The sequence below is a fragment of the Callorhinus ursinus genome, unplaced genomic scaffold (assembly GCF_003265705.2).
Source record: "Callorhinus ursinus isolate GAN/ISIS: 27379988/994484 unplaced genomic scaffold, GSC_fseal_2.0 scaffold13, whole genome shotgun sequence".
In the NCBI taxonomy this organism is placed as follows: Eukaryota; Metazoa; Chordata; class Mammalia; order Carnivora; family Otariidae; genus Callorhinus; species Callorhinus ursinus.
Genome location: NW_027397075.1, coordinates 31987231 through 31999991, shown reverse-complemented (window position 1 = coordinate 31999991; position 12761 = coordinate 31987231). Strand labels below are relative to the sequence as shown.

General features: G+C 36.2%; 1 protein-coding gene across 1 annotated transcript in view; it reads right to left on the bottom strand.

Annotated features, from left to right (window-relative positions):
* KLHL20 (kelch like family member 20) overlaps positions 1–12761 on the bottom strand; it is a 54298-nt gene that overhangs the window by 18651 nt on the left and 22886 nt on the right. Inside the window, exons 4-6 of the mRNA XM_025877903.2 lie at positions 6396–6554; positions 5769–5863; positions 3309–3424 (exon numbers count right to left, since the gene is read on the bottom strand). Of these exons, the coding sequence (XP_025733688.1) occupies positions 3309–3424; positions 5769–5863; positions 6396–6554 (370 nt within the window). The remainder of the gene's footprint in view (positions 1–3308; positions 3425–5768; positions 5864–6395; positions 6555–12761) is intronic.

Below are 12761 nucleotides of genomic sequence, written 5' to 3'. Positions count from 1 at the left end.
GCTTTCCAATTTTCTTTTTCCATCAGTCATGGTGGGTTGATGCTCATTTCTCACTAATATTCCTCAGGATCAATAGCAAGTAATTAATCTTTATTGAGTGCCTATTCTGACAAGATGGCTATACAATCTAGAAACTACAAAGATAAATTAGAAATGGTCCTTGCCTTCAAGTAGTTAACAATATTGTCAAGGAATCAGATACTCAATCAGCAATGTGAAATTATGTGATTACTAGCAGGAATTTGAGATCATAAAACTGATCCAATTTAGCTGGCTTCTAAAGAAGACAAAGTATGGTTTCATTAATACCACGATGTTTTTTTTTTAAGATTTTATTTTTAAGTAATCCCTACACTCAACATGGGGCTTAAAACTGCAACCCTGAGACCAAGAGTCACATATTCCACCAACTGAGCCATCCAGGTGCCTCAAAAGGTGTTCTTTTTTTCCTCTATACCCAATGTGGGGCTTGAACTCATGACCCTGAGATAAAGAGTCACATGCTTTACTGACTGAGCGAGCTAGGCACCCAATACCATGATTTAATCAAAGAGGCAAATGAGATTTTCATGAAGATAGTTACACACTGAAAACATGCAACCTGACAATTTATAATCAGGTCACATTGGAAAAATATGGTAAAAATCAGCAGGATAAAGACGGCGGCTGTTGAATAACTCAAGTGAAGCCAAGTTTAAATTCCTATTTAAGGAGCTACATTAGTGTCTCTCAGCATTCCCAAAGGTATGCCTTGTCTCGTTCCACTGGATTGGTATCCCCACTGAAACCAGAGAAGACCCTAGACATGAAATATACTTGCCATACGCCTATTTGGCTTAGCCTCTAGCTTTTGATCATAGGGAAGTTCTCTTCAGTTTCATCTGTCTGAGTTCCTGTTACCTTCCCCTCTATTAATCTAGTTCTTAATCATTGCCAGAATGTTCTGAGGCTGATGAAACAGTACTGTACTGTCATCCCTAGTCAGGAATTAAAACTAACAGTCAGCCAAATAAAACAGTTAATAGATCTTCATAATAATGGACATAACTCCACAAAGATGGCCCTACTACTACATTCCTAAAACCAACACATCATGAAGCCACAGGTACCAAATAATTAGATCTTGTAGGCTTCTAATTTTAAAAACAGACAATTGACTTTCAAAACTGAAAAGAGAGGGGGTGCCTGACTGGTTCAGTTGAGTAGAGCATGTGACTCTTGATCTCAGGTTTGTGAGTTCAAGCCTGATGCTGGGCGTGGAGACTACTTAAAAATTTTTTTTAAATAAAATATCAAAATTGGGAAAGAAACTCTAAGAGGTATGTGGGGGCAAGGATACAGACGTAGGTGTGAGCGTGCAAGTGTCTGTGTAAACCCACACAAACAGGTGAATATGTAACTGTGCATGCACACATAGGAATGAAAGCCATAGGAATAAATAAGAGAGATAATACAAATGATAAATCTATTAATAACAATGGAGACATGTGGACACTGGGAGTATGGGAGAATTCAGTGCATAGTGAATTAATAATTAAGTTTGAAATTTAAAACATGAATGAAGAAATTCCTTCAAAAGAGAAAAAAAAAAGCCTGATGAAGATTAAGGAGAAAAAGAAAACTTGGCATCAATTTTCTTCTGGAATAAATACTACTCTCTCTCTAAGTCAATCAATCAATCAATCAATTTAAAAAAAAAGGGGGGTTGGCACCTGGGTGGCCAGGTGCCCCACCTTGTGATTTCAGCTGAGGTCATGATCTCATGGGTTATGGGATCAAGCCCCATGTCAGGCTCCAGGCACAGCAGGGAGTCTGCTTGGGATTCTCTCTTCCTCTCTGTCTGTCCCTTCCCCTGCTCTCAAATGTGCTCTCTCTATCCCTCTCAAATAAATAAAGAAATACTACAATATCCTCTACATGAAGAAATTTAGATGAAAAAATTTAAAAAGAGAGAATTCAAAACAGAAATTATCAAATTTTTCTTCTTTTTAACAAAGATTATTTATTTGAGAGAAAGAGCAGGGGGAAGGGGAGAGGTGGAGAGGGGGGAGAGAGAATCTCAAGCAGACTCCGTAATGAGTGTAGGCCTGACCCAGGGCTCGATCTCAAGACCCTGAGATCATGACCTGAGCTGAAACCAAGAGTCGGACGCTCAACCAGCTGAGCCACCAAGGTGCCTCTTCTTCTAAAAATATAGGGGAAAATATATTTCCACATGTCAAGAGAAAATTAAACTGGAAAGAAAAAGATAGACAGTGGTTAGGCTGACAGAAAAGGATACTATGCCCCAGAGATTGCACGAAATTCCCTGATGAGAAGGAATGGAACACTTCACATATTAAAATGGGACAAAAGAATCCAAGCATGCCTACATCTAAGAAACCATGGAATTAGTGAAAGTTGGGAGCTTAAATACAAATTCTACGGTAAGTCCTCGCTAGCTACATGAATCAGAATTAGAAAAAAAATTCAAAGAACTTGCTACAGACTGAATTTTGAATGCCCCATCAAAATCTGTATGTTGAAATCTAGTCCCCAGTGTGATGGTATTAGGAGGTGGGGCCTTTGCGAGGTGCTTAGGTCATGAGGGCAGAGCTTTCATGAATGGGATTAGTGCTCTTATAAAGGAGACCTCAGAAAGTTCCCTTGTCCCTACCACCGAGTAAGAACACAGCAAAAAGATGAGAAGACGACCCTCCATGAAGAAGCAGGTGGGCCCTCACAAGACACAGAATCTGCTGGTGACTTACCTTGGACTTCCCAGCCTCCAGAACTGAGAAATAAATTTATGTTTATAACCACCCAGTCTCTGGTTTTCTATTAGAGTAGTCCAAATGGACTAAGACAGAACTAGTAAGAAGTAGTTTGACTAAACAGTGAGAAAGTTGTTCAGGTGAGCAAGGTAGCTGAGTTTACAGGGAAGGAAGGGAAACATCTGAGGCTAAAAACTGTCAAGAGATTTAGGAGTAGAGAATAGGAGCAAAATGATATAGCAGGTTGTCTTGGGCTCAATCTAGCTCAGTAGAGCTAGGAAAGCAGGTAACTGTTTAATGTAACATTTTTGACAGAATTAATGCGTATGACTCATTTTAACAAAACATCCATTGCATGACATTTTTAGACTTATATAAAAATAGAGCACTCTCGGAGAATACCAGTGTTGGATCATGAGTTAACAATCAAGCTACAAGCTAACTTATTATGTGTTTCTTAGGACAGTGGATATCACATTGTCCAAAGGACAACTCAAATGACAGTTTAACGTGTGGAAAATACTCAGTTTAGTCACAGTATATTAAGACCCAAACCTGCAAAGAGTACTTCTCCACATCGAATAGGTTTCCGTGGTCTTGTCCTTGGTCCTTGCATTAGTGGTCGTTCTTGAGGCAATAGGAGATAGTTTTTAGCTTCATCTACCAAGTCCCTGTGGAGAAAATTTTGCCTTTATTCCAAATGTCTAAATAACATTGTTAGTCAAATCCCAGTATGGTTTAGGAATATGTACATCAGCAAAGGGGAACAAGCATAAACCAAATCAAATCATGAATACCAGCCAATATTTAAAAAGTCACAAACTTGACAGAAATGATGCCAGTCACACTATGAGTTGTAAATTGATTGGTATTTCCATCATGACTTCCTATCTTAGTATAAACTTTAGCTTAAAACTTAATATGCTTGGGGCCAACAATAACTTATGGGAAACTAAAACTTACAACTCAATTACCAGCCTGCATGGTTATTGCTTTCTAATGAATTTTACTAGATTCTGCAGAATACTGGCAAAGCAGTACATCAGCCCTGGCATTAGATATTTGTTAGATTAATTAAACAATAAAACTATGTCAAAAATTGGATTGCTAAAAAGAAACACTATACTGTCATTTAATATTAAGTGGTTATCTGGTACCATATGAAATGGTTTACTCTCAAGTCTACTGAGGATGAACAAATTTTTTTTTCCTATTAAGGTACTTTCTGAGAAGATCCTAGTAATTATACTTGTTGAATACAATATCCTAATACAAATCTATTCATGTGGTACTCCTCTCACTTGAGTCCTCTGAGTTATTCAGTGCCTGATCAGTGCAAATTCAATCTGTTACTCTGTTCTTTCTCAACTTTGGAAGTGTTTCCTAAAATACATTTTCATTTCTCTAGCTTTTTATGTTACAAAGAGTAATTTATTCCTGCAGAGCCAGTCCTAAGCATGACCCAGTAATGCACTTCCAATATATGGGTTTGATAAGACCCCTTCTGAGTTTATTTCTCCTAAAAAACCCCAAAAAACCAACAGCCCCTCCACCCCCCAAATCCCAAGCTGATGACCAAGAGCTTTTTCAAGCTTCCTCAGCCTTAAAAACAAAGACTGTGATCTCCTAATAGCCGGTTTTTAATTAAGTGTTCAGGGGTTCCTAGAAAGAGTACTATAGAGCTAATACTTAGCAAGCCAACCCAAAATTAATAGTAACAACAAGAACACTTACAGCTATGTGTCAGTCCCTGTTTTAAGGGCTTAATATGTATTAACTTGCCAATCCCCACCACAGCCCTATGGAATAGGTACTATTATTATCCCTACTTTACAGATGAAGAAACCATAGCAGAAAGAGGTTAAAGTAACTTGCCTAAGGTCCCACAGCTGGTAAATGTCATGAGGTCAGGATATCAGGAAGGGGCTTCTTTTAAAAGTGACTTTGGAAGTACCTTTACTTTGTGCATCAGAATCAGTACAATCTGATTTATGTTTTATGGGGGGGGGCACCTTTGCATTGTTTCTTCAGATTTCAAATCCATAATTCATATGGTTTTCCTTCTGCTATTGTCAATATTTGAGGGAATTAATTGCCATTTGTCTGTTTTTTTAAATTTAAGAGACAAATACCTAAAACCCCCCTGACATATCTTGTTTAAAGGGACAGGCTTCAGATTATAGAAGAAATGCAAATGAATCTACATGTTCTACCTCTGTTACAGAGATTCCTAATACTAGAACAAGTTTCTTTAGTCACTAAGGGAGACCCAAAGGTCTGTATAGTCTAAGAAGTTCTGAGTATTCACTTGCTCTTTCATTTTTATATATAGAACATGTTGGGGGGGAGAAAATGGTTAAAAACACCATATGGTTTGGTTGGAATCTAAATCCTAAAATCTATCAAACTGGGAAAAGTAATTTTTAAATTGTGTCTATATTACAGAGATAGCCCAATAAAATATGTATCTTGTTTGTATTACAAAAGCATTTAGAATTTCTTTCAATCAAAATACATTATGAAACTACTCCACCAAACTCTAGTGGAAACCCTTCCACAGCTGCTTGAGGAGTAGTCCTTCGACTCTGTCCACATCCTCAGAAAGCAAGGCTGGTCCTATTCCCTAGGCAGGCAGACGCGATAGAATGAAAAAGTACTCCTGACACTTTTTGACAGAGTCAGCAGCATTATTTATCTAAAGAAAAACATATATTAGCAGAGAATTGCCTCTTCAAATTCAAGCTTGCATTAAAATCTTAGAAATCTACCTCTTTATTGCCACTTCTACACCAATTAGCACCACACATAAAAACTAATGGAATGGAATACTGGAAGCTCAGTCCTCTCTTCTTCCATCTCCTCCTCTTGACCCTAACCCAGAAGAAAAACCTGTTAAATATTGCCCTGGTGTCAGCACTAAGAAATACAAATATTTAGGAATCAAGACAAATAAGGAAATTGGGAGAAAATAGGAATGCTTAGTTGTTGATTTCTCCCACCCAGGGCCACTTATACCTGCATTCTTCATCACTTTTGATGAGGGGATCAGAGCCTACGGTGCCCACCAGGAACTTGGGACTAAGCAAAGGCAGACGAACATGTTGCAGCACCTAAGAGGTAATAAATACTGTTAAAGGCACGAGTTCCCACTTGCAAGATATTTAAGAGAATACATAACCCATGCTCCCATACTGTGTTTTCAATTGCTTTGGGATCTAACAATAATAATAAGAAGAAGAACAAGAACATTAAATATTTCATTTAGTGATCACTTATGAACCATATCATCCCTTTCCTCTTCAAAATGTGACAGGATTTCCAAGACACATGGGGATGGGAAGCAAGATAATTGCCATCCTTGCTTTCTTTTGTTCATTTAGTATCATTTAGGTTCTGACTTGTGCTATACCCTAAACTAGAGCTGATGCAAAATAGAGAGGAAGCTAAGGAGCAAAAAGTTCATACTGATAAACACTTAAAATGTTTCTAAACACTATCTCCTTGATTTACTGGGAGAGAGATGATCTCTCTTACAGTCTAATAAAAGGGACAGTGACAACGGTTTCTTTTTTGTAAGCCAAATATATACTATTTCATCTAGTACAAAAAAGACAGTTACTTGGAGAAAGGTTTCCATCATACCTGGGGTAACTGAGGACGTCTTTCTTGAATACTGTATTTGACCCAGGCCATCACTGCATTGAACACCTGTTCTTCACTGCGAACATTTAGTTCATCACTAGATATTATATCAATGAGCTGATTGGCTGGAAGCAACATGAACTCTTCACTTTCCATTACCTGTTCAAAGTTAGGTAAGAATAAAGAAAAAAAAACCCTGTGACCACATTTAATGTACTATTTCGATATTATTCTTCAGGGTTATGGGGCAAAGCTCTATTTCATAATGGAGCTGAAGTTCAAAAGAGTACCAGAGAAGAAAAATTTTAAAAAGGGAACAAAGATAGGCAGAGCACGGAGGACTTTTAGGACAATGAAACTACTCTTTATAGTACTACAATGATGGACACATTTGTCAAAACCCATAGAATGTATAACAGCAACAGTGAACTCTAATTTAAATTATGGTCTTTGGGTGATGATAACATGTCAATGTAGGTTCATCAATTGTAACAAACGTACCTCTCTGGTGCAGGATATTGATAACAGGGATAACAGTGTGTGTGTGTAAATGGGGCATATGGGAACTCTGAACTTTCTGCTTCATTTTGCTGTGAACTTAAAACTGCTCTAAAAAATAAAGTTTAGGGGTACCTGAGTGGTACAGTCAGTTGTGATCTCAGGGTCATGAGCTCGAGACCTGTGTTGGGTTCTGTGCTCAGCTCAGAGTCTGCCTAAGTTTCTCTCTCCCTCTCCCTCTGCCCCTCCCCTCCACGCACTTTCTCTCTCTCTAAAATAAATAAAATCTTTAGAAAAAAATAAAGTTTATTTAAAAGAGGGGTAGGGGAACAAAAGAGGACATAATTAAAATTTAGGAAAAATAGTAATTTGTGATTCAAGCGATTTAAGAAAAAGGGAAGCTGTTTTTCTAAAATGAAGTATCAAAATATAAGTTTATATTTAAAATAAACCACAACAAATTATAACTCCAAAAATATGAGGCATACAAAAAAATCAGAGGAAGCTTTCAGAGAAAGATTAGTTGCTGAAAGAGCAATGTCTTGGGCAGAAACACCAAGGGGCCAGTTTAAAAAAAAAGAATGAGAGTATCAGCAGTTCTACAAGCAAGAATAAATATACTGAGGAGAGCATTAGACCCATGAAAATCTCTGAGAATCAAACCACTCTGAGGAGCAACCATGGAGATGAAATGGCAATAAGAATATTACCTTGCTGTGCAGTCCAGCCACAAATCCCAAGATCTTATAAATCTTGTCATCAATATGTAGAGTAAAAGGGGCAAAGTGCAATGTGGAGGAGGGAAACAGGACTGCTACACTCCATGTGGTTTGTTCTCTCATTCGAAGACTGTGCTACATGTGATGTCTATTATCTATTAGTGCAGGAAGGATATGGTTAAGAGCGCTAATTCCTACTGTGTGACCTCTAATGCAGATAATGTACTCTCTTGAGAGGGCTTTTTTTATGATCAAAAAGTCAGAATATTTAGCAGGATACGAGATCAGCCATAGCAATTTGAATATTTGATTAAGAATGTTTTTTCCCAAGTACATTAGGAAAAAATGCAAATCCCAAAACCATGACAGCCATAAGGTCAGCTGTACTTACAGTAGAAAATACTAATGAACTCTACAATTTTTATAGGCACAAATTTTCAAATCATCTGAGTGAGAAATCTTCTGGAGGTCAGGAAATTAAAGAGGTTACCTCCAAATTTTAGCTGAGGTTGCTTACCCAGGCAACTCAGTAGTTAGAATGACTGCATTGGACTCTGTGTGGCAGCGTTGTCAGAATTAGTAAATCAAACAAAGGACATACTTAACACTAAAGAATTACTTGTTGTTCATCTGAAATTTAAAATTAACTGGGCACCCTGTATTTTATCTGGCAACCCCATGGTGGGGCTAGAAAACCAAGAGCAAAATTGGGGGCCTGGCCTCAAATTAGATGTGTTGGCCTTCACAAGACTGCATGCAAGACTGTACTCAGGGCTGTATCTTACTTTGTTATTAACTTTTTCACTCTGATCTCTTAACTTAAACACAAAGGTGGTATCATATATTTCTGTGAAGTGCCTTAGCATTCTTTTGGATCTTGTTAAAGTATAAATTATTTTTCCCAACTTAGTGATTATAAACCAATGATCACCAAATTTAAGTTTATGAATAAGCCACTATTATATTCACTAGACACTTACTGGAAACATTAAACGGCAAGAAAACATGAAAATTTGAGTGAGAAAATATTTGTTTGGCACTAACAGCAAAGAGTAAAAATAATACTTTTGATAAACAAAGTCTGGTTAAATTGTCACTTCTCCTTTTTCCATCAAGAAGAGAAAGATATTAATGCCCACTATTAGAGCAAATCTAGCACTTAAGTCTATCCTTGACCAAACAACCAGGTTAAGAAAATAATTCCTTTTTTTTTTTTTTAAAGATTTTATTTATTTATTTGAGAGAGAGATGGAGAAGAGAGCATGCATGCATGAGCAGCAGGGAGGGGCAGTGGGAGAAGCAGACTTCTTAAGCAGGAAGTCTGATGGGCTTAATCCCAGGACCCCGGGATCATGACCTGAGCTGAAGGTCGCCACTTAACCAACTGAGCCACCCAGGCACCCCAAGAAAATAATTCTTTAAAGTATCCGTTTTAAGTATCTGTTTTAATTAAAGTAAAAGTTTACAGGAGATCTGAATTTTAAGTCCCACACTATTATGGTAATGAGCTTACTTTTAGTTTCTTCAGATAAATGTACATGCAATTTGAAGAATGAATAAGCTCAAAACAACAAGAGTGAATAAGCAGTCATCTAGAGTTGTTCTAACAGAAGTGAATGGTGAACTTAATGTTGAAAGACAATTTTTAAATTCATGTTTATGGACAAAAATAACACTGTATGAATTAAGCTTGGTCTAATGAAATAGAAGGAAATTAAATACAGATTTAAGTTAGAGAATAATTTAAATGAGTCACATGTGTTAAGCCCCAAATGGTGACATTTTTTGTATCTGCACAGAACTAGTGAACAAACTAGTGCCTTTTAGTCCATAAACAAGGGGATTTCATTATGGTATATATCAGATTCACTTCATCAGGTTTACTTGAGGCAGGGTTAGAACTAAAAGGGATTCTAAAACTTTCTCTACTGTTAAGGATATTCTTCAGATATTTACTACTACCTTAGATCTAAAACACAAGCTATGGTTAAAGCAGGAAATTTTTAAAAATCAACCTTATCTATTTATTTTAAATGTACAGATCAATCAGTTTTGATCACTGTAGTCATGCAACCATGATCACAATCAAGATATAAAATATCACCATCATCCTAAAAACAAGGACTTCTTAATATGGGGTCCAATGACTCTGGCAAATCATTTTGGAAATTCTCAGTGCTGGCAAATCTTTAGTTTTAGAGAGTGGATTTTGACATTTGAAAACGGTGGGATGAGGGGCACCTGGGTGGCTCAGTTGGTTAAGCGACTGCCTTCGGCTCAGGTCATGATCCTGAAGTCCCAGGATCAAGTCCCACATCCGGCTCCCTGCTCAGCGGGGAGTCTGCGTCTCCCTCTGACCCTCCTTCCTCTCATGCTCTCTGTCTCTCATTCTCTCTCTCAAATAAATAAATAAAATCTTAAAAAAAAAAAAAGAAAATGGTGGGATGAAATTAAGAGTCAAATCTGTTAAAAAAAAGTGTATGAAGTTAGATTTTAAATGAGAAATCAATGTATTAACTTTAATGGGGTATAAACTCCACTTAGTTATGATGTATTCCACTTTTTATATTTAAATGGAATCAATTTACTAATATTTTATTAAAATTTTTCCTATCTAAATTAATGAGAGAGATCTATCTGTAGTTTTCTTTTAGTGCCTCTGGTTTTGATACCAGGGTGATTTTGTCTTTATTTGGCAGCCTCCTCCTCATTTTTCTGAAAGACTTTATATAAAATTAGTATTATGTCTTCCTTAAATGTTTGATAGAATTCACCATCTGGGATGGGTGTTTTCTTTGTGGGAAGGTTTTTTTATTTTTATTTTTTTAAATATTTTATTTATTTATCTGACAGAGAGAGACACAGTGAGAGAGGGAACACAATGGGGAGTGGGAGAGGGAGAAGCAGGCTTCCCGTGGAGCAGGGAGCCCGATACGGGGCTTGATTCCAGGACCCTGGGATCATGACCTGAGCCGAAGGCAGACGCTTAACAAATGAGCCACCCAAGCACCTCTGTGGGAAGGTTTTTAAATTACTATTTCAATTTCTTTCATAGATAAAGGGTTGTTCTGGCTTTCTGTTTCTTCTTGAGTCTGTTTCTGTAATCTGTGTTTTTCAAAGAATTTGTCCATTTCCTAACAGTTGTTGAATTTACTGGCAAAAAGTTAATACTACCTTATTATGCTTTTTAATCTGATGGATTTGTAGTGATGTCCTTATTTCTGATATTGGTAATTTATGTCTTCCCTCCTTTTTTTCTTGATCAGTGTAACTAGAGGTTCATCAACTTTTTTTCAAAAAACCATTGGTTTTTTGCTCTAACCTTTATTCTCTTCTTCCTTCTATTTACTTTGGGTTTAATTTGCTCTTTTTTTTCTAGTTTACAAAAGTAATCACTAGAACAAAACCACAAATGTTCCTATATACCAAAATAAATAAAAATAAGGAGCAAAGAACATATCATATAGAAGAAATACAGTAAATATAACTAAATTAGATACCTTTTCTAAAAAATATGATAGAGTTTAGTGCAAACATATCAGTCATGGCAATAGATAACAAATGGGCTTTAACTGCCTATTTAGAGAAAAAGATTTTCAAACTGGCTCACAGAGTAAAACTTAATTCTATGCAAATTCAAGAAAAATACCTAAAACATCATGATGCAAAAAGGCTACAAGTAAAGGGCAAATGCACAAAGATACATGAGGCAGGTGGAAACAAAAGAAAACAAGATTTAAAAGCCAGGTATCAAAGTAGAATTAAGACAACAAATGAAGTAAATCTGACAAAGGAGGATACTTTATAAAGCTAAAAGTCACAATCTGTAATTAAGATACAGAACTATGATTATATATGCATTAAGCAACACAGTGACCACCTATATAAACTACAGATGATGCAAGGAGAAACAGAAACACACTAATAATAAGAGACTTTAACACACAGGTCTATGGACAAAATAATATAAAAGAGCTAAGTAATATAATCAGTAAGATAGACTTTATGCATATATATCAAATACTGTACTATGAGAATAGAGACAAGAAAATATACTTCCTTTCCATGCACATACAGAATAGTCAGAAAAACTGACCATAAATTATGTGACTAAAAAAGTCAGTAAATTTCATGAAGCAGAAATACTACAAACACTGCAATGCACTAAAACTAGAAATTAAAAATGAAATTAAATATAAAAACTCCTTCCACCTAAAAATTTAAAATTTTGCTATTAATAGTTCTTGGTAAAGAGAAATATAACCAGAATTACAGTAAAGCAATAATTGAGCAATAAGGATAAGAATCTATTAAATATATTTAAAAGTGATCAAAGGAAAACTATGGCTTTAAACATTTATAGTAGTTAATGTAAAAGAATGAAAACAAATCAAATTCTCAACTCAAACAGTTAGGAAAAGGAACACAGCAAGTCAAAAGACAACATAAGGAAGGAAATAATAAAAGTAAAACCAGAATGTAGTGAAACAGGGGAAAAAACTGTAGATCTAATTAATGTCAAAATACTGATTCTTTGGAAAAACAAACAAAATAGACATACCACTAGCTACCTTTTTCAAGGAAAAAAACATTGAAAGCACATATACAAAATGCAAAATATCAAGGGGTAGTGATGCCTTGGTGGCTCAGTTGGTTGAGCATCTGGTTTTAGCTCAGGTCATGATCTCAGGGTTGTGAGACTGAGCGTGGAGTCAGGCTCTGCGCTGGTAATAGAGCCTGCTTAAGATTCTTTCTCTCCTTCTCCCTCTGCCCAGCCCATGCACCCCTCCTCCACCCCCACTCACATGTGCTCTCTCCAAAAAAAAAAAAAAAAAAAAAAAAAATCAAGGGGCAAATAACTATTGATGCAGAAATTTAAAAATTAAAAGAAATTACTTTGTACACCTCTATAAACTTGAAAACATAGATAAAATTGATAATTTTCTAGGGAAATATAGTCTACCAAAATTGATCCTAGTAGAAAGGGGAAATTTCATAGAATAGAGAAAATTATCAATAAACTACTTCATAAAAAAGCACCAAGCCTAGACAGTTTCACAGAGAAATTCTACCAAACTTGCAGAAAGGACATAGTCTCAATGTTGTATAAATTATTTCAAAGCATAGAACATGCAGGAAAACTTCTAAC